General features: G+C 49.1%; 1 protein-coding gene across 1 annotated transcript in view; it reads left to right on the top strand.

Moving 5' to 3' along the window:
• Positions 1 to 22328, top strand: part of FRMPD3 (FERM and PDZ domain containing 3) — a 121903-nt gene that overhangs the window by 83820 nt on the left and 15755 nt on the right. Inside the window, exons 7-14 of the mRNA XM_036839305.1 lie at positions 1036 to 1143; positions 3913 to 4044; positions 5771 to 5890; positions 9316 to 9452; positions 9787 to 9913; positions 11946 to 12035; positions 13908 to 14087; positions 21699 to 21843. Of these exons, the coding sequence (XP_036695200.1) occupies positions 1036 to 1143; positions 3913 to 4044; positions 5771 to 5890; positions 9316 to 9452; positions 9787 to 9913; positions 11946 to 12035; positions 13908 to 14087; positions 21699 to 21843 (1039 nt within the window). The remainder of the gene's footprint in view (positions 1 to 1035; positions 1144 to 3912; positions 4045 to 5770; positions 5891 to 9315; positions 9453 to 9786; positions 9914 to 11945; positions 12036 to 13907; positions 14088 to 21698; positions 21844 to 22328) is intronic.

A 22328-nucleotide genomic window follows, 5' to 3' on the forward strand; every position in this document is an offset into this window, starting at 1 on the left:
TAGACCCCGGTCCTCTGCGCTTGCTGTAGCCCCGGGTATTCAAAAATGGGCTTTGGGGGCTTCCCTGGTGGTCCGGTGGCTAAGACTCTGCACTCCCAATCCAGGGGGCCTGGTTTCGATCCCTGGTCAGGGAAGTAGATCCCGCATGCCATAACTAAATGATCCCGCATGCCATAACTAAATGGTCCCGCATGCTGCAATGAAGATCCCACACGCGGCAATGAAGATCCTGTGTGCTGCAACTAAGACCCAGTGCAGCCAAATAAATAAATTAATTAAATATATATTTTTTTAATGGGCTTTGCCAGTGGTTCTCAATCAGGGTCAGTACCGCCCACTCTCAGAAAGCTTTTCGGAACATCTGAGGGTGTTTGGGGTCATCCCAACGATTTGGAGTGTTATTGACATTTATTGTCTCAGAGTCAGAGATGCTAAATGTCCTGCAGGGAGTGTGGCAGTCCCTGAATGATGAGTTGTTAGAGGTATGCAGGCATGAAAGAGCACTGCGGGTACCGGGAATGGTAAGATATGACTCTGGAGAAGTAGGCAGGGGCCAGGTCGCAGAAGACCTAGGATGCCTTGAGGGAGGGGGACTGGCAGAGCAAAGGCATGGACGTGGAAGTGATCTCGATGTGTGAAGGGCCGGGTGGAAAGGCAGGAGTCAGGAGATAGGAGCAGGTGAGTGAGGCAGGCTCCTAAGGCCTTCCATCAGCCCTTCAGAGTGTGGTGGTCTCTATGGGCCAAGCCCCCTCTGAGCTGTGGAGCTTTGAGCCACAGTAGACTGTGGATGTCCTGTGACATCGAATGGAGGGTGAGCTTTGGATATGGCCCAGTGTCTTCTTGGAGAATTCGGTTCTGGTCTCCATGTAACATTATCATTGATGGGTTCTTTCCTCTGTATCTCTGTCCTTCCATACCTTTGGCTCCCTGTCTCCTTCGCTCACTCCTTTCTCTTCCTTTCCACGCCCCTCCTCTGGCTTCCCTCCTCCTTCTAAATGAGTCCCCCTCCTTGTCCTTTTCCCTGCCTGTTCACAGAAGATGATGAAGAAAGAAGCTCTTCTCCTCATCCCCAACGTCCTGAAGGTTTTCTTAGAAAATGGGCAGATCAAGTCGTTCACGTTTGATGGCCGGACCACTGTTAAGGTACTCACAGGGTCTCCTCTCCTGGATTGGTGTTGTCCTCTCTTAGGAGGTGCTCTCCTCTGGAGCACACACCGCTGCTGGTCCTTGGGTTCCTCTGAGTCTGCACCAAGCCGCTCGCTACCAGAGCAAGGTGGTCTTGATCTTTGAACTCCTGCTTCTGGGAGCATCCTGTTGCAAAAACATACAGTCCTCGGATGACTGTGGTGAGGGCAAGTTGAATGCCCAACTGTGTGCTAGCGACTGTTTGTGTGTGTGTGTGTGCGTGCACACATGTACATGTGCATGCGTGTACGCATGCGTATGTGCACACATCTGCTAACAAACTGTTTCGTGTCCGTGTTACACTGCGTCCATCAAGACTCTTAGGAGCTAAGGAGTGTGAAGATTATTAAACCATTTATAAAGCAAAAGTGATTTAAATTGATACAATAACACCTACGCAAGTTTACACACAGAAATCAACAAACCATCTCTCAGGAGATTAGCTTAGCCATGGCTTGCTTTTTAAATACCAACCAGCTCTTAAGCACTGAACCAAGATTTGGAAAGTCCACCAACAGTCCCTTTGGCTGTTCCTTTCACAGGAAGAGCAGTTAATGAGCTCTGATTCTTAACGGCTCAGCCGGGCATCTAGAAGTTGTAGTTATTCCCTTAGTCCTGAGGAGGAGAGGCGATGTACCATTAACCCCCAGGTTCAGCTCTGCTCTGGGATAGAAATATCTGCTCCTGCTTCTTCTGGATTCTCTCCAGAAAGAGAATGCCATCCCCAGAACGAATGTTTCCATGCAATCAGTGCTGCCTGCCCAGAAAACCCACCTTGGCCCACGAATGTCCTGAGGTGCCCCTGCTGGGGCTAAGACAACCCTATAAATAAAGCAAGCCCTGGGCCAGGAAACTTTCCCTAAGAGGAGTTATCAGGTGTTCAGAATTGGCCTTGCCAGCGGTTCTCAGCCGGGGTTGGCACTGCCCCCTCCCAGGTAGTTTTTGGGAATGTCTGAGGGTATTTGGGGTCATCCCCATGGTTTGGCATGCTACTGGCATTTAGTGTCTCAGGGTCAGAGATGCTAAATGTCCTGCAAGGAATGGGACAGTCCCTGAATGATGAATTGTCCTGTCCAAAGTGCCACTAGCGCTCGAGTTGCAAAAGCCTGGGCCTAACCCGTGTTGATTAAACTGAGACTTTCTTTGGAAGGCTTAGGCCTGGGTGGGTCCCCCAGGGGACTTAGGCCCAAAAAACACTCCTTAGGGTGCCCCAGGATGGTCTCTTGACTATTCAAGGTTTCCGTCTATGGGAGGGACATTGAAACTAGGCCACCCAGGGGTGTCCAAGTGCCCCTCCTCCAGATGTGGGTATCTCTCTGTGTCAGAATCCTCCTTTGTGTTAAATCATGGACCGGTATGTCCGTTGTCAATCTGTCTCCACGCTGGAGCGTTTACTCTTCTCTTTCCCCGTGGAGGCTCCTCTGAGTGTCCTCCCACCTCACAATGTCACCGCCGTTAGTGCTTCCAGGTAGCCCCAGCCTTCCAGGACAGCAGCGTCCCCTGGCTTGTGACCTTACCATGACTTCAGGGAGGGTGCACTGACTGTTCATTGGAACTTGGACAGGCTGCCAGGCCGCTTGTCCCAGAGAGGTACCTGGGTGAATTGACAGCCTGGCTTGGGAGCTGTTAGACTTGTAACACCGGTTGGCAATCACCAGCTTGGCCGTCCACAGTCCCAAAGCAGCCGAATCATCTCTCCCTGCCAGCACTTCAGCAACACTGGCGCCTCTGTGACTACTTGGATAATACAAAGAGATATTCTCAAGTACCCACCAATTTCCAGCCTAACATTTGAATAGCTAAACGGCTGTCAATGTTCACTGAGGGGCTTGTTTGGCAACCCTGGCTGGAAGGGAGCTTCGCATTCCCAAGCCTGCTTCTTTCCGGCCTTCGGGGGCTCAGCGATGCCGATTCTACGAACACACACGCTGGAGGCCGGTGTATGCTGAAGTCACAGCAAATAGATGGTAGAAGTCTCAGAACTGACATGTGGGCAGCCCCCACGGATCTGCTTCCAGACACCCTAATATTAAAAGTAGGGCAGCAGAGCAGACAGAGTGCAGAAGTAGTCAAATTCATGACTGTACATAAAACACATGACATTGTTCCTCTGCGTGGATGCATTTTTCAAGTTGCTAAATTGATCATCTCTAAAAGCCAGCTAAATCAAAGATGAACATTTTGGCAGTAACTCCCGTCATTCAATTTAGGTTATGAGTCCAGAAATCGTCTACTTTTTAATCATGTAATTGTGGCTTTGGCTTTTGTTAATTCCTAAGTAAAGAGTTGCCGGACAAACCAGAGTGAACATTCTGACTTATGTGAGAAGCTGAGGGAAGAACCAACACAGTGCCTGGCACTTAGGGCACACTTAGGAGACAATTTGTTGAATGAAAGGAGAGAGACGGGGAGGGAGGGCCATGACCTTCTTTTGCCATATGCCTGGCCCGGCCAAGTTCAGAAACACCTCCCTTCACCCCCTGCACCTGTGGTGTTCCCCAGGGCCCAGGCCTCTGAACAGCACTCCTGGGTCATTCTCCTCATCCTGGAGCACCGTGCCTGGGCTACCGTAAAGGCCAGTGTCTCTGTCTGGCCCACTTTCCCAGCCTCAGCCTTCTCCCCAGGACTATCTTTCATGATGTTCAGTCCCCTTCTCCCATTCTGGGTGCTTAGAGTATCTTAGAGCTGGAAGGGATCTCTCTCTCAAGGCTCTTTTGTCTTCCACAGGATGTCATGGTGACATTACAGGACCGGCTTTCCCTGAGGTACATTGAGCACTTTGCCCTTGTCCTTGAGTATGCTGGGCCAGAACAGAACCACAAGTTCCTGCTTCTCCAGGACAAGCAGCCCCTGGCTTATGTAAGTAATTCCTTTGTCCTGGCCTGATAGCTTTGCAGATGGCCTTTAGTAGAGAAGAGGCTACCAGGTACTCTCTTTCTGGAAAATTCATCATGATATGCTCAGCCAGCTCCCAGAAGTCCCAATTCTCAAATCAAGATCTTTATGACCCACCTACAGAGGCTTTTTAAAATGTCTCTTGGGAATTCCCTGGCGGTCCAGTGGTTAGGACTCTGTGCTTTCACTGCCAAGGGCCCGGGTTCAATCCCTGGTCGGGGAACTAAGATCCCACAAGCCACACAGCACAGCCAAAAAAAACTCTGTAAAATGTCTCTTGTGACCTAAGAAAGGCATGACAGTTGTTAGTCTTGGCGGTCACTAGTGGGGAAAGCATGGGGTGGTGATTTACTGCGTGCAAGACTGAATTGAGCAGTGTCAACTCCACTGTCTCCTGGAGGCCCTGCTAGACTTTTCCACCTGCGAGGGGAGACTTTACCTTCAGGTGAAGGCTGTAATATGGAAGGGTCAGCGAGTGGAGTCTAGTGAGACCCCTTAGGCTAGGACACATGTGGGCTGGGAACGGGCTGAGTGGGACCAAGCACGGACAGCATGTCACCCGTGTCAAGTTCCAAAGTAGAGTAGGAGAAAGTGTCTTATCTTCCCAGCCTCTGGAAAAAGGCCAAGGAAATCCAGGATTGCTGGATAGTATTTCACCAGTGGTGATGCACCATGAAGAGTAAGAGAGGCAACCAGGGCCAATCAATGTTCCCAGGGAGTGGGGACTTACTTCCCTGGTGGTCCAGTCATTGAGACTCCGTGCTTCCAATACAGGGGACGGGGGTTCAATCCCCGGTCAGGGAACTAAGATCCTACATGCCGCATGGCGCGGCCAAATAAATAAATAATTTCTCAGTTGCTTTAAAAACAATATTCCCAGGGAGGGAGGGAAGGAGTTGGAGAGGGACGGCTGGCTGGGAAGAAATGTCTAAAGGAAGCAAAACAAAAGCTGAAATCAGACACACAAAAATGAAAGGATTTAGGAAAGAAGAATTCTTCAAGTTTGGCTCTCAGCCAGATGTGGTCCAGAGACTCACAGGTTCCCACCTGTGAAGGAAAGGTGGGTGTCCTGCCTGGAGGGAGGCCTAAGCGCCTCCCCGCCCCTCAAGGGGCCTTGTGGATCCAACTGGCCTCTTGTTCCAAATGGGATTTTTAAGCATTTTTATTACAAAAAAATCTCATATACACCAAAGTAGAAGGAATTGGATAATGAACCCTCATTACCCATCCCAGCTTCAGCAGTTACTGGTATATTGCCAGCTTGTTTCAGCTACACCTCCAAATGGGATTTTAAGTCTTTGATTTGGTTTCTCATAAGCAACTTCCTTTGCTTGAGGCTGAGCCCCTCTGCAAGGCAAAGGCATTAGCCCCACAGCAAGAAGAGTCAGAGAAGTTGCCAGGAGCCCTTGCTTCCTACCTCATGTCCTGGGCCTTAGGTTGTTGATAAAGGCCAAGTCGTGGATAAGTGGTTCGAAAATTCTAGTCACTTTGGGTCAGAAGGGCAGAAAAGACTTGTCTCCTCATCACTTTCCCCAATGGTAATTGGAATCAGCCAGACGGAAGACAGAATAGGAAACAGCACCCTAGCTCTGCCTCAGGCCCTGCCTTGAAGAGCCACCGAGCTGGCTCCTGGCACCCAGCCGTTGATCCCAGCTCTCTTTTCCTCCCACCTCTCACCCCTGGGATTCAGGTAGTGCAGCGGACACACTATCATGGAATGAAATGCCTCTTCCGGATAAGTTTCTTTCCCAAAGACCCGGTGGAGCTGCTGCGTCGGGATCCTGCTGCTTTCGAGTACCTGTACATCCAGGTAGAGTCTGGCTTGGGGATACACAGACAGACAGACCAATGGACAAACAAGCTGGCAGGCTGTTCTGCCATCACAATGAAGTCGCTATGTAAGTTTTTCCAACCTTCAGGTAGCTCTGAAGGCTCTCTCATTTTCTGCTACCACTGTAGGCCATGGTCAAGTTGGTTGGCCTGGCAACCTGAGCTGGCTCTGGCTCCAAGTCCCGTCTGTTTGTCTAGACAGATCTTATCAGTTTGCAGGAGGAAGCAACCCCAGTAACTCTGGCGTCTTCACAGCATACCCTGGTTTAACAAGTGCATTTGAGTAACAGGAGGTCCCAATCCCCAATCCCGAGCTCCACTAAGGAGATGGTTCCCAATTCAGTTCATCCAGAAACATTTGCTGAGCACTTACTCTGGGCCAGGCCCTGTGCTAGGTGCTGGCAATCAAGGTGGTCAAAGAACTATCCTAGATCGCTAGAGCTCATAGACAGATATGTGCACAAATAAAGACAGTGTGACAGGCACTATGAGGCTGGCAGGGTACAATGTCAGTAGGGGCACTCAGGAAGCAATTTGCCAACTCTCCCCGGGAGGGGCACAATGCAGGCTTCACAGAGGAAGTGATACATGCATGCTCTTAGCCTTGAAAGATGAGTGGATGTTTGCTGGGTGCAGAGATGGATGTTTAGTTCAGATAGTTTGGAATTTGGTGACAAGACCTTGTCCACCCTCTCTCTCCCCTTTGTGATGACGTGTTCAGCTGTATTCCTCTTTTATACTGAATAGCTTTAGTGAAGTCTAATTGACACACGGCAAACTGCACATATTTCAAATGGCAATTTGATAAGTTTTGACATATGTTTATATCCATGAAACCATCACCACACTCAAGATATTAAACACATCCAACACCCTCAAAAGCCTCCTCAGGCTCCTTTGTAATTCATACTCCCATCTCCAGGCAGCCACTGACCTGCTTTCTGTCACTGTAGATTAGTTTGCGTTTTCTAGAGTTTTATACAAATGAAATCATACAGTATGAACACTTATTTTGATCTCACTTCTTTCACTCAGCATAATGATTTTGAGGTCCACCCATGTTGTTGTGTGTATCAGCAGTTCATTCCTTTTAATTGTTGAGTAGTGTTCTATGGTATGGATGTATAAAAATTTACCAGTTCACCTGCTGATGGACATTTGGGTTGTCTCCCTGTCTCGGCTACTACAAATAAAACTTCTATGAACATTCACGTACAAGTCTTTGTATGACGTAGGCTTTCTTTTCTCTTGGGTAAATACCTAAGAATGGAATGGCTTGATCATACGGTAGATCTATCTTTCTTTAATTTCTTGAAGAAACTCCAATACTGTTTTCCAAGGTGGCTGTACCATTTTATATAAGCACCAGCCGTGTGTTAGAGTCTCAGTTTCTCCACATCCTCATCAGCACTTGGTGTTAGCAGTATTTTTTAAATTTCCGTCATTCTGATAGCATGCAGGGGTATCTCATTCTGGTTTTCATTTGCATTTCCCTAATAACTGATGATGTTGAACACCTTTTCATGTGCCTCCTTGTCATCATGCAGCTTTTTTGGTGAAGTGTCTATTCAAATCTTTTGCCCACTTTTTAAATTGGGGTTGTTTGTTTACTTATTATGGAGTTTTGAGAGTTATTTGTGTATTCTGGATACAAGTCATTTGTATGTTATTTGCAATTATTTTCTCCCAGTCTCTAACTTGTCTTTTCAGTCTCCAAACAGTGTCTTTCACAGAGCAGAAGTTTGAATTCTGATGAAGTCCAATTTGTCAATTTGTTCTTTTATGGATTTTGCTTATGATGTCATATCTAAGAAGTCTTTGCCTAACCCAAGGTCACAAAGATTTTGCTCTTATTTTTTTCTAGAAGTGTTATCATTTTAGGTTCTACATTTAGGTCTGTGGTCCATTTTGAGTTAACTTTTATATGTGGTACAAGGTATTGACCAAAGTTCTTCTTTTTTCCATATGGATATCCAATTGTTCCGGCACCATTTATTGAAAAGACCATCCTTTCTGCATTTAGTTGCCTTTGCGCCTTTGTGAAAAATCAGTTGTCTGTATATGTGTGGGTCATTACTGAACTCTCCATTCTATTCCATTGATCTATTTGTCTGTCTTTATGCCAACATCACACTCTTTTGATTACTGTAGCTTTATAATAAGTCTTAACATCAGGTAGTGTTTGTTCTCCAACTTTGTTCTTTTTCAAAGTTGTTTTGGCCATTCTAGGTCCTTTGCATTTCTATGTGAATTTTAGAATTAGTTTGTTAGTTTCTACCAAAAACCTGCTGTGATTCTGATTGGGATTGTGTTGAATCTATACATTGGTTTGAGTCTTCCAACCCATGAACACAATATATATCTATTTAGGTCTTCTCTAATTTTTCTCAGCAGTGTTTTCTACTTTTCAATGTACAGGTCTTTCACATGTTTTGACAGATTTATCTTTAATTATTTCATTTTTTTGATGCTATTGTAAATGGTTTGGATTTTAACTTTAATTTCTGATTGTTGCAAGCATGTAGAAATACAGTTGGTTTTGTATATTGATCTTATATCCTGCAACCTTGCTAACTCATTAGTTCTAGTAGTTTTTTTTTTTGTAGATTCCATTGGATTTTCTGCATAGATGATCACTGATGGAGCATTCCTTTTACACTCTCTCCTATGCTGTAGTGATACCACTGTGGCTCTCTAGTCTCTTAGCTCATCCTGGTTTCACCTCAGCACAATGGGCAACTGGTCTAACCAAGGCTGAATCCTTGATAGCTGGGATTCTGACCTTCAGGGTTTGGGGGTTGTCATACCTCTGGCCAGTAGTTCCAGGAGACCCTTTTTAGGATAGCATAGGGAAGACTGACTTATCACTGCTTTGATCTTCAGACCCCAAGGAAAGAATATCTGCCCCATCCCTGCAATCCATCTCTCACTGTGGGCTTCTGGGCCAGAGCCCTGTAGAGAATCCCTCCCAGTGTCTCTCTTCCTTTGTTCCCATCTGAGCTGGTAGAGGAGCCTCCGATGGCTGGGGCTCGGGGGCGGTGAGTATAGGCCCTAGAGAAAAGGCAGAAAGGTCTCTTGTAACAGGAGGAAAGAAAGGGAGTGGTGCCATGTCTCACTTTTGCAGCGCCCTAGATGTTCTGACCATTTGTGCCTTGCCATTGTGTGTACCTGTCACTGAGAAGGGGGCTGTCCAATGTCCGCTGAATGAAGCAAATAGTGTCTCTGAGACCTGAGGTTCCTCTGTTACCTCTTCCCCAAGGGCAGAATCTTCCTCTTCCGCTTGATCTAGGATGCTTACTTACACCACGAGTTTTTTCTAGGATATAAGGGAGTCCGTGGCGGGGTGGGAGGGTGGGGAGGGAACGTCTCCTTTAACTGACGGGTTTGGACTGCCCTCTCTCACAGAGTCGGAACGATGTCATCCGAGAACGCTTTGGAATGGACCCCAAGCCAGAGATGCTTTTGGGCCTTGCTGCCCTCCACATCTATATCACTGTCTCAGCTACTCGACCTAGTCAGAAGATCTCACTCAAGAATGTGGAGTGAGTTGCTCCAGGGCCCTTCAGGATGGGGGCAAATAGCTGTGTAGGGAGAAGGTGCAGTGGTTGAGCTGTGCTCTACTTTTTAGGAATGTGGGCCTGGGATGGGAGTGAGAATTGGAATTCCTCACACCTAGACCAGGATGCCCTTGAGCTACAACTTCTACTAGAGAACTGTGGCCAATGTTACTCGCCTGCCTCCAGCCCCTCTCTGTCTCTCTCTCCTAATCTCCATTCCTCCATCTCTGTCTCAGATTTCAGCTAGTTTCTGTCTTACCATTTTGCTTTCTCTGTCTCACCTTGTCTCTCTAATTTCTTACTTTTCTTCTGCTTTTAGGAAGGAGTGGGGCCTGGAACCCTTTCTTCCCCCCTCCCTCCTACAGGGCATCAAAGAGAAGAACCTCCGGAAATCTCTCTCTCAGCAGCTGAAGGCGCACCAAACACATCCTTCCAGCAGCACCAAGGTATCCAGAGTAGGCCACCGGGCACCCTGCTCGGGCACTAGTGGCCATGGGGGACTCCTGTGTGGTTTCCCAGCAGGTGTGGTCTTCTGGGGAACCCTCCCCACTGTTTTTGACTTGGATACACATCTAGCTTGGCCAGATATGGGGCATGATTGTGGAGAGGGGTTTTCCCCAAGCCTGAGCCACCCCCAGAGACTGCTCAGTGGCAAGTCACTGGGAGAGCCCAGGGTCCTCAAAGCAAAGGGACCAAGGTGCAGGAGGAGAATATTCTTGGGTCGTTCCACCCGTTTAGTCAGTGCTGATGAAGCACCTGTCGTGTGGACAGCACTGGACCCTGGGGAGACATGTTTCCCATGGAAACGACTGCTCTGTCCCTCATCGGCTTTCTAATTCATCAGCCCTGGTACAGGGAATTCTGGGAGATAAAAGCCCAGCCCCATGGGACAAGGCCTGACCTGGAGAATGGGTCGCCGGGTGGCAGGTGGAAGACTCAGGTCCCTGCTGTGCTCTCCTGCACTTTCCCACTCCCTGCCTTCCCAGCCCCGCAGGCCCTTCTCAGGCCTGCAAGGCTCAGTCTGCTTGCCTAGGAGGCAGGCGGGTGGTGAGGGGGCACCAGAATCCACATGCCGATGGAGACACTGGACACAGTTGCCCCCTTATATTCCACCCATTCCAGACTCCCTGCATTACCAACTAGCTTCTCTTTTAAGATGCAGATTTCCCCGGAGAGTTAAGCCATTCCTACCTTGCTGTGCGTATTTAATCAGATTGTTTTCTTCCCAGCTGAGAGCTTCAGGGCTCCCAACCATCTCCTCAGCAAATACTTTTTCTGAGCGCCCCCCACCCCCAGTGCTTGGGCTGGAGATACAAAGATGAAGAAGGCCCGGTCTCTGCCCTCAAGTCAGGCACAGGCTGGTGGGGAAACAAGAGGCAGTCACAGCGCAGTGCGACCAGTGCAGGTGCCCTGGAAGCGCGGAGGAGGAGCCAGCCCAGCCTGAAGGAGATGGAAAAGGCCAGGAATCGGTGCATTTGATGCCAGAGTTGGGTCTTAAAGGACAGATAGAAGCTTGTCTAGATGAGTTGCGGGGAGGAAGACTTTCCCAGGCAGGGAGATCCAAAGAGATCAGCATAAACCAGTGCGGAGGGTTCAAGGAATCTGCCTGAGTGGGGTGCGGGCAAAAGAGGAGGCCGAAGAGGTTGGCGGGAACCTGTTCACGGAGGGCCTCGTGTGCCGTGGAAAGGGGTTATCCTTCACCCTGTAGGCAGCACGGAGACACTGAAGGGTTTAAGCGGCCAGTGGTGTGATTATGTTTTAGGCTGCTCCCTCTAACTGCAAATGCGGAGGGGTGGAGGGAAAGGAGTGTTAGTACTGAAGGTAACCCGGCTGCCACCGTGATGCAAGTGGGGGACATCCAGGCAATGACCGCAGGGCTAGAGAAGAGGGATGGGTAGGGTGGAGAGGGAGTTAGGAGGTAGGATCAAGATGATCTGGTGACTGGTGGCCCTCAGGTGAGAGGCTGAGGGAGGAGTCCAGTGTGACTCACAGGTTTCTGGCTCAAGTGCCCGGGGGATGCGGGTACCACTGATGGAGACTTTTCTGCCAGAGGAAGAGCAGGCTCGGGACTTAGAGGTGCTCAGGATAAAGGTATTGAGTGCGACCCCCAGTTGGGGGGGGGGCACTACCTAGTGGCCATCAGGGATCTCAGGAGAGAGGTATAGATGTCGTGGGATGTTGGAGTTGGGGAAAGGCGTTGAAATTAACCAAGGAACAAAATGAGTAAGCTGGATTCTTCAGGAATGAGGATCAGGGCATAGGAGGAGGGTTTAGGAAGGGAGATGGGCTGCTAGAGTCTGGCAAGAGCTGTCCAAACTGGAACCTTCCTGTGGTTCTCCCGAGCGTCCCACAGTGGGGCTTGCTGACTGGTCTCACTAGTGCCTGTCCTAAGCTGTTGACCCTCCTTCCTGCGAACATGGGTTTGCTTTTCCCGTGCACCTCAAGTTTCTCATATCTCTGAGTCGGTTGTTTCCACAGGGCTCTGCAATTCAGGCCAAACTCCAGTATCTTCGAATTCTGAATGAACTTCCGACGTTCACGGGCGTTTTGTTCAACACTGTGGGCCTGGTCAGTGAGGGCAGTGAGGGGGAGGGAACCCTTCGGGGGCGCTTGTCCTTGGCTGGGGGGACAGGAGGGGACTCCATTAGATCTTTCAGGTGGCATGCTCTGTCAGCAGATATTTCGAAAGGCCTCCCCTCCTCTTCCTCCTTCTCCCTCTTCCCTCCCGTGGTGCTCTGGTCCCGCCTCTGGTAAAATGGTTAAAGTAGGAGGCAAAAATAAATAAATAAATAAAATAAAATGTAAAAAATTTCAGGAATTCCCTGGCGGTCCAGTGACTAGGACTCCGCACTGTTACTGCCCAGGGTCTGGGTTCGATCCCTGGTTGGGGAATTAAGATCCCGCAAGCCGCGCGATGCGGACAGAAAGAAAAGATAAAATGTAAAGTAGGAGGCTATATTTGTTTACAGTATCCCTCTAGGCTCTTTTGTGCCCCCTTTTCTCAAATTCAGAGGTCAGCAAACTTTTTTTATAAAGGGCCAGATAAGTGAATAGTTTAGGCTTGGCCGGCAGGCCATGAAGGTCCCTGTCGCAACTACTCAGCCCTGCCATTGCAGCGTGAAAGCAGCCGTCGACAACGCATAGACAAATGGGCCTGGCTGTGTTCCAATATCTCTTTGTTTACGGACACTGAAATGTGAATTTCATGTGAGTTTCACATATCACAAAATACGGTTCTTTTGAATTTTTTCCAAGCATTTAAAAATGTATAAAACCATTCTTAGTCCGTGAGCCGGACAAAAAGTGGCAGAGGGCTGGATTTGGCCTGTGGGCCAGAGTTTGCCAACCCCTGCCCTGTTGCATTGCTCTTATCCATATTCCCTCAGTCCCCTAGCCCAGACGTCCCCCCTCCCTGCCAGGGCCTTCACTACAGCAACGCTCCTCTCCAGCGGGGCGCAAGTGGTCCCCCTAAGACTGTGTCCCAGGCTAGTTTACCCTAGTGAGCCTCGGTGAAAGGAAATTCAAATCATCTTGCTGACTGGATCCAGGTGCTTGTCATGCTCTGTGGAACGCGCTGTCATGCTCGAGGGGCAACTGATGGGAAGCCGCTTATCGAAGTGTCTAGAGCAGATGGAATAGGTTCCTCGGGATGATGCTAATGCCAGGGAACGGGCCGGCAGAGGGCTCAGGCTTGATGGTGCCAAGGAGCCTGTCAGGACCACTTAAGGGAATCCAGTCCATCAGGCGCAGAGGTGGCCAATAACTTACTGGGATTTGAGGATCACGGAAAGCCCACTGCTGAAATTCTTATAGGTCATTCCTCTGGGGTAAGACTGCTATAGTGCCTATTAAAGGGCAAATATCTTCTTAGGGAGGGAGGTCCCCCTCCACCCCTCCAGTCATTAAGCGCCCAGTCAACCTTTAACACCTTGGGCAGAGTTACTTTGTCACTTTAGCTTTTAGCACCAGGTGAGAAGTGCAAGTCCAAGTGGCTGTTGGTGAGGGAGGGTAAAGACCAAACACAGGGTGCCACCTGTTCAGACAGAGCACCGGGTGGGAGCCTTGAGTGGCCCGAGGCAACAAATGGAAAATCCCTGGGGCTTGGTAGGAAGAGGGTGCTTCAAAGGCACCAAAATAAACCTCACCTATTTGACGATTTTGCTAGAACCAGCCCTGCTGCTGCCCTCTTCACTCTTCCTTCTGCTGAGGCTAATGTGTCCATTTGGACCGATGATCTGGGGCCCTGGCCTGAGAACAGGGGCGTCCCAGACCATTTTCCCCTCGAGGTTGTCCTGTGGCCCTGGCACTGAGCTCCAGATGTTTCCAGACCTTCCAGCAGAACCGGTCCAACGCCTGTTTTCTATTTCCTCCTGCCGCCTCCTCTCCTCACTTCCTCTGCCCTTCTTTCTTTGAATGCTGCCCGCCACGCTGGGGCACCAGGATGAGAAGCAGTCGGCCACCACCCTCCTAGTGGGACCCCGTCACGGCATCAGCCATGTTATTGACCTCAAAACCAACCTCACCACTGTGCTGTCCGAGTTCAGCAAGATCAGCAAGATCCAGCTGTTCCGGGAGAACCAGGGCGTGGCCCGGGTGGAGACCAGCATCATGGATGCCAAGGTAAGCGCGGCTTCGAGGGGCTACTTCTTCCCAGGAACAGGCCTTGGGAACAGAGGAAGAAGTAAACTTGAGAAACAGAGTGTCAACCCATTAGGTGAGGTTCAGTGATTCTGAAGTGGTTCAGACCCTGGGCCTTTGGGGGCTCATCTTTCTTTCTGTTCTCAACCCTCTGGGACACTGTCTTGACCCCATATTAAGGTCAGGCGGTGCTAGGGAAGGCTAGAAAGTGTCTGATCAACCTGTGACAGGTTTTCAGCAATGGGCAGGGGGATTGGGGAACTTGGAGCTACCTCCCAGGCCATTGCTTCCCAATCTTTCTCGTGTCACAGCACACAGAGAAAATTATATTCATGCGGGACACTGGGTTAAATGGACCAGCCCCGGGGACTCTGGCCACCCCAGGCCCCACCTGGCTGCCCCCGAGGCTGAAGGGATATGTGCACGCCAGTTAGGGAGCCCTGCCGTAGGCGTGCACACTTGGATCCGTGGAGGAGAGGGTGTCTGAGTATGTGGACAGAACCAAGGGGGCCTGGGGAGACAGGGAGCAGGCAGAGCCTCGTCCCCATTTCACCTCCCAGAGTCCAGCTCTTCTCGAATCTTAGAACCTTTCCCATAGATCAGCTCGTTCAGACTGGCAAGCAGCTGTCGCCTGTGCAGAGTCTGACAGCCGTGGTCAGCCGCCTCCTCCATGGCTCTCCTGTTTGAACACCCAGTGACCAGTGTGGGTGGCGGAAGGTCTGCCTGCCAGCTGGCGGAAGCTGTTAGAGGAGGTGCAAGTTTCCTTTCTTAAAGGATTTCCCAGGGGGAGATATCGTTAGCAGATTAACAGGTGGAATGTTTGCTGTTTCTAAAAGAGCAAATTATTTATTTTTGTCTTTGTGAAACCCAGGAAGCTTTAATATGTTTATTTTTCCACCTGTGATTCACTGGCTTCCCATTGGTTTAGGAACCTGCCCAGAGCTGGTATTTAATTGGCTTGTGGCCACTTCCTCAACCAATGATTGCTGCCCTCCTCAGATGTTGCTGGGTGAAAAGCCAAACGGACAGGTAGGGAAGTGTGGGAGGAAAGACAAGACATGCAGGGGAGATATGGCTTCCTGAGAAATAAAAAGGGTTTAAAACTGAGAAACAGCTTTTCAACCAAGTCTCCTATGTTCTACGAGTGATTCTCAACGTTGGCTACACAATAGAATTTCCTTGAGAGCTTTTAAAAAATACAGATGGGGGGCTTCCCTGGTGGCGCAGTGGTTGAGAATCTGCCTGCCAATGCAGGGGACACGGGTTCGAGCCCTGGTCCGGGAAGATCCCACATGCCACGGAACAACTAAGCCCGTGCGCCACAACTACTGAGCCTGCGCTCTAGAGCCCGCGAGCCACAACTCCTGAGCCTGAGTGACACAACTACTGAAGCCGGTGCGCCTAGAGCCCGTGCTCCGCAACAAGAGAAGCCACTGCAATGAGAAGCCCACACACCACAACGAAGAGGGGCCCCCGCTCGTCGCAACTAGAGGAAGCCCGTGCACAGCAACAAAGACCCTCCGTAGCCAAAAATAAATAATAAATAAATATATATAAAAAAAATACAGATGACTGAACCCTACTCCCAGAGATTGTGATTTAATTGGTCAGGGTGCAGCCTGAGCATCAGGATTTATTTCTTTTTCAGTTCCCAGGTGATTCTGTAGTACAGCCAGGTTTGAGAACCACTGACCTCTGGGTCCAAAGCTCTGGGAGGAACCAGCCCAAGCAGGGTCAGTGGATGATGCCTGAGTGAGGAACACTATTCTCATTTCTAGGAGTGATCTGGCCACAGTTGTGGGCGTGAATGCTGCCCAGAAGGGGTCTCGCTCTTTTTGGGGAGACTCACAAAGGCACATGACCTGCCTTAATCACACCACATTGGAACATGTATGGAGTTGTGGAATCAGACCAGGTTCAAATCCCAGCTCTACCACTTCCTAGCTGTGTGACCTTGAAAAGGTGTCTTAACGTCTCTGAACCCTGATTTCCTCAACTGCAAAATGGAGTGTCTTTCTCCAAAGGTTGTCGTTCAGAATTAAATGAGAAAATGTAGGTAAAATGTCTTAAGACACTGCCTGACACAGAGTAAGTAGTCAACAAACGAGACCTGTTATTTTTGCCAAAGCAAAACAGCAATGAGGAGAAGTTCATATGAAGTAAAATTTTGTAGGTAAGTGTGGTGTGGAACATGGAACAAAAGAAGAGGAAGGGGTTAACCAGAACTGGCTTCCCACAAGAGGGTATTTGAAGCTGGATCTTGAAGTGATAGGCATGGATTAGCAGGGAGAAGTGGGATGTGTTCACAGGAAGAGAGTAAGCACAGAAATAAGTAAGCCATATGTGCAGGTCGATAAGCATAGTTGCTTGGCTGGAGAGGAGAATAATGAGAAAAGAGATTGGAGAGAGATTGGCAGTGGGCAGAACAAGCTGGTGAAAAGCTTCGAAGGCCAGTCCGAGGAACTGAGATTCAATGTGATAGAATAGTGGGAATCCACTGTAGGCCCTTGAAGAGAGGAGTGACAGGATGAAAGCTGACTGGGACCAGTGTACCAGATGGGTGTTTGCAAGGCTAGTGCCAAGCCAGGGAGGCGGGGAGGGGATCGTAGTGCTAGTGCAGGAGTGAAGTGACAAGGGCAGGGCCTGAGCTGGAGGAATAGCAGTGGTAATGGAAAAGAAAGAGTGAGGGTGAAACAGAGAATTACTAAGAGTGCATGCGTATCCCCTTACACATTCCTGTCTTGCACACACAAAGCACAAGTCATACCTAACCCTTACTGCCTGCTGCCTGTATCCTGAGTGCAGTGAATAACAGTGAGAGCCTACATCGCAGGATAAACAGGACATCGTGTTGGTGCATGGAGGGGGCTATGAGAAGGTTGCACTTTACTTGAGTGAGTGCTGTGGAGGCAAGAACTCAAAGGTATCGGTCCCCTGGGACTCAAGGACCATCATCTTGTACCCTTACTCCTCCAGGCCCCTGGATTCCGATTTTTTTTTTCCTGTTTTCAGGGATGCTAGCATGAGGTAAGGCTACCGCAAAGCCAGTCCCCTCCCTAGCTGGCATCCCGAAGTGCTGGCTGCCTTTGAGCTCCCAGGGCACCCCAGGAAGGAGATGGGGCTAGAGCATGTCAAATTAATGCCTGCTGTACCTTCTCAGGGCTGGCCATGCCTCCAACTCCATTCTCCTTTTCTCCTTTTCCATTTGAAGATGGCCTGGGCATATTTAGTTACAGTTTTCACTCAGCTTACTCGCTCTTAGTGGAGCAAACGTGAGGTAGTACGCAAATATCTTTCTTCAGGAGACAGCACAGTCTGGGACTGAGACAGTTCTGGGCCATTACCATACCCCATTACCACAGAAGCCCGTAAGGGGGGAAAAGAAACCATCAAAGGAAAGTCCCAAGGGATCTCTTGCGGTCCAGTGTGTCTCCTCTTCTCGTGTTTGAGCCTTATTGCTCTCGTGCTTTCTGTCGGGACAAGCATTACATTAGACGTCATGATCATTAAAATTCTATTTAAAATAAAATGTTGTTTTTGAAGGTTTCTAAGAAAACCTATCCAGTCTCTTTGCTTGCCTGCCTTTGATTTGATTTTCCCCGCTGCTGGCAAAAATTGCTTCTGTGTCCCTTTTGCCAGCTGCATTTGGCCGGTGCTGGGGCCCAGTGGGCTGTGGGTGGATGCAGACGAGAGGCTGCTGATGTGCCGTGCTGAACCAGTTCGGGCTGTGTTCGGCCCTCTCTGGGCGCAAGGTTTTGCCTTCGTGCTGTTTTATTACCGACGTTGGGCTGTATTTGGGGTAAGAGAGAAGAGGGGAAATTGAAGGCAGACACTTAAGTTAATCAGCCAGTTAGGCACTCAGCCTCTGATCTGTCCATCGGCCAGCAGACCAGCCAGCCAGGCAGCTAACGAGTCAGGATGTCAGCTAGTCTGTCAGTCTGTCCATCAGTCAGTCAGCCAGTCAGCCTGTGCTTTGGTCCAGTGGTCTCTCAGTCTGTTTGTCAGCCAATGCCATTTCCTCAAAGAAGCTCCCTCCAGCTTCTGAAACCAAAGTAGTCACACATGCACACATTCACACCCACCCATCCACCCATCCCCCAGTCCACGATATTCTGTGTTCTGGTAGGTCTCTCTACTTTTCCTTCATAGTGCTTATCATACCTTGCAATCATATTCCTCTGTGTGATTATTTCATTTATGTCTTTTTTTTTTTTTTGGCCACACCACGAGGCTTGTGGGATCTTAGTTCCCTGACCAGGGATTGAACTCAGCCCACCACAGTGAAAGCGCTGAGTCCTAACCACTGGACCACCAGGAAATTCCCTTCATTTATGTCTTATTTCCTGATGGTTTATAAACTCCACGAGGGCAGGACCTGCGTTGGCCCCGTTCTGGGATGCACAGCTGCATCTCTCAACGGGCCGCGTGGTCCATGAGCCATCTGGCCAGTGCGTAGCAGCTTGCTGGGTGGACAGAGTGGGGCACGGGAGCATTTCAGTCAGAGGGAACAACATAGGTTAAGGTATGAATGGGTAAAACAACAAGGCCTCTCTAGCACCCTGTAAATGATGTGGTGTTGCTGGAGCATACGGTGAGGGACAGTGGTGGGAGGAGGCCTGAGTTAGTGGGAGATATGCTTGGAGCTATAGGTTGGGTCACAAGAGGCTTTGTGTGACGTTGGAAGGCAGTGGGTTTTAGGTGATGTGCTATTAAAGATTTTAAGTGAGAGTTGTGTTTTAGAAAGACACTCAGGCAGCAATATGGAGGTGAAGTGGGTAGAGCCTAGAAGCAGAGAGGTCGATCAGGAGGCTATTGAAGGTCTTGAGGTTAGTGTGTCCCCACCTTTTCCATATCATGAAAATACCACAATTTGCACGGCCATTGGAATAAACAGATGAGGCACCTTGTGGCCAGAGGCAACAGGACCCAGAGGCTGAGGGGCTCAGGATCTCAGCACACTTGTGACCCATTCACGTACACCTTGAGAAGTTTTGGCCTTGGAGGAAGACGTTGAGGGTCCGAAATAAAGCAGTAGCAGCGGGGACGGCCATGATGTCTGTGAACGCTCTGGAGGCCAGCTTAGCAGGTCTTGGGACCTCATAGTAATGGTGGTAGCAGCTATCCACACCCAAACCTCTGTCACTGGTGGTAGGGGGTAAGGCGGAAAGGAAGGGCATCTTATTCTCCCCCCCACCCCCATTCTATTCCCCTTCTGTCTCTACTTTGTTGTACCCAGAGTTGACCATTCTGTTGTGATTGAGAAGCATGCATTAACTGGAGGTACAAACATCCCCTCTGCCCCTTCCAAATAATGGCCCAAAGGTTACATCTCATCCCTGGTCCCTTTCTCACTGGAGAAAGGAGCCATTGCTCTTCCGAGTATGGATGGTTCCTTTTTTTTTTTCCTGATGGTATTGAATGAGTTCCATAGGAGAATCACTAACTCATTGCCTGTGGGGCAGAATCCGAATGTCTTACCGTGGCGTGCTGTATAATTGGATGAACAATAACTATTAAACAACTCAAGATAGGATTCGATCCAGCACAAGATTGTATGATACAGACCCAGCACTGTACGAGCGCTGAGATAGGAAGCGTTCAAGGGGGAAATAGACTAGAGATGGTGACGTTGGGATCCCCAGCTCTAAAGTGAAAGTTGATGCCCTCGTGTAGAACTGAGGGCTGAACACTGAGCCTGGGACATCGGGTGGGGAGGTTGCACAAGCAGAGAGAGACAGAGACGGAGGTGGTCAGAGATTATAGAACCAGAGCACAGTGTCACCTCACAGAAACAGAAGCCAAGAGAAGAATTTCCAGTGGACAAGGAGATCACTGTTGCCAAATGAAACAAGCTGAGAGGTGTGAAAATGAATACAGACAATTGTATTTAACTGGAAAGAAGCTTTTCTTTTAGATCAGGTGGCAAACTATGGCCCATGAACCAAACCTGACCCGCCACCGCTTATTTCTGGAAACAGTTTTCTTAGAATACCGTCACATCCGTTTGTTTAGCTTACAGATGATCTATGGTTTTTCTCACACTACAATAGCAGAGGTCTTGCAACACAGCCTGTGTGGCCCACAAGGCCTAAAGTATTTACGATCTAGCCCTTTGCGGAAAAAGTTTGCCAACCCCTGGTCTATATGAACTGAAAATATTCAACTTAAGCTATGTGTCAGGATCCTGAGAGATAGCAAAGAAAACTGGTACAACTTTAGCTAAAAGCTGAGCTGGTTTGGATTCAGAATTGTTCCCAAGGTGATGATCCAGCCAAAGAAGGCTAGTCTAGTTGGTGACCAAGTTCCATCCAGTCTTCATTATGTCCCTTTTTACTGCCAGTACTCTAGTGGGGGCCCTGATCACCCCTCACCTCACTCCTCACCCCTCACTAGTCAGAGAAGAGACTCATTCCCTGCTCTTAATTCTTTTAGCTCTTAATGCCTGGTCCGGGAACCCTCAAAAGACGAGATGCCCCACGACCCCATCGCTCCCTCCTCAGCCAGTCTTCAGTGGTCTTTATCTGGAGACCACTGCCCTATGGCAGGGAGAATACTCTCCTGGCTGACTTCAGTCTGACCCAGATTTATTTTCAAACCATAAAATTACAATGCAGACATTGGGAAGGTTTCTTCAAAAGGTGCTGATTTTTTTGGTATATCATTGCCAGGTCTCTGAAGCAGTCAACTAGCTAACGCCAAGATTAATTTGACTGATTTAGGGTCAGGAACAGAAGTCAACAGGGTATGCTAGTATTTTCCAACGTGGGTTAAACAAAACAAAACAGAAAAAGCAAGCCTACTACCATGAGATGTTCTATGAAAATAGATTTTTCGATCAAATAATTGGAAAAAGTTGGAATACTAAAGCCCTCTTGAAGTTTCACAGTGCACGTTAATATATTAAAGGATCTGAGAATTCCCGTAAGTATAACTATCTGCATAGCTTTGGTTAACTCAGCGTTTCACACACATATTTGACCAAGGAACTCTTTTAAGGAGCACCAGTTAACATCGTGAAAGCACTTTGGGAAACAGAGGAAAACGGGGGGAGAGCATGAAGGTCTGAGCAGGACTGCAGACCGTAAAGACTCTGTGGCCCAGAAGACACAGTGAGAACCGGATTGCGCAGAGTGTCCATGTCCGGGGAGCTGTTTTGGGTACCATAGCGGGTTATAGGAATGAGCAAGAGAGAGTTTGTGCACTTGAGGAACTTCCTGTCAAGGATGTTCCCCAACCTAGCCTAGACTCCCAGGTTCAGCCCTGCTCTCCCGGCAGGCCTGCACATCTGCTGAGCCCCCAAAAACCCACACAGCAGTCATGTGATGTTATATAATTTTAGTCTTTTTCAGTAAAAGTGGTTCATTAAATGTGTAAATAAAGGTTGATTTAGTTTTGATACCTGGGCAAGAGTTTACTATAAATAAATTCTCAAATCAGAAGAAATTATTTGTCAGGCTATGTGCCTTAATTTGGGGTTCAGAAAGTATGTTCTCATAACTATGCAAGTCATCTTGCCTTTGCTGTTGTTCTCCTGGACACGCACCTGCTCCGCTCCTTCCTGTGTCCTCACATTTCCTCCCATGTCTCCCCCAGCCTCTGGTGCTGTTGATGGAGTGGCCCGAAGCCACCAACTTTGCCTGCCTGATTGCGGGGTACTGCCGCCTCCTGCTGGATTCCAGGAAGATGGTCTTCTCCAGGCCCGCTAGCCAGCCTCTTCCACCTCCAATGATCAAGGCAGGTAGGGCTCAGTCTCGGTTTTCAGTGTAACAGAGGCCCTTTGGACCTCAGTCTCGGTTTTCAGTGTAACAGAGGCCCAGAGACATGGAGGAATGCTCACCCCATTCTGCCAGCGCCTGGTTTACCAGGAGCCCGTGCTGTACCACTGCGTCCTACGTGGCACAAACCAGTGGAAAAGACAGCTGGCCTTCAGATGGGCCTGTCCCACAAAGGATACCTGTGACAATACTTGTGTCTGAGTTGATCAAGGAACGTAAGATAAAAATAGCGAACGAGCAATACATGAGCCAATTCGAGAATTGCATTGGATCTAAGGCAAAGCTTTAGAGCTACAGTGAGCTAAGAGAGATGCACGGGTGTTCTGGCTTAGTTGAAAGTGGAGGTGGAAAATGAAGCTAAACCCTTTCTTTGTCCATCAGAGTCGGCATTGACAGAGCTGCCTGATGTAAGAGGCCATGGAAGGCTGGGGTAGGAAAGGCTGTGCAG

This window comes from Balaenoptera musculus, chromosome X, assembly GCF_009873245.2.
Source record: "Balaenoptera musculus isolate JJ_BM4_2016_0621 chromosome X, mBalMus1.pri.v3, whole genome shotgun sequence".
In the NCBI taxonomy this organism is placed as follows: Eukaryota; Metazoa; Chordata; class Mammalia; order Artiodactyla; family Balaenopteridae; genus Balaenoptera; species Balaenoptera musculus.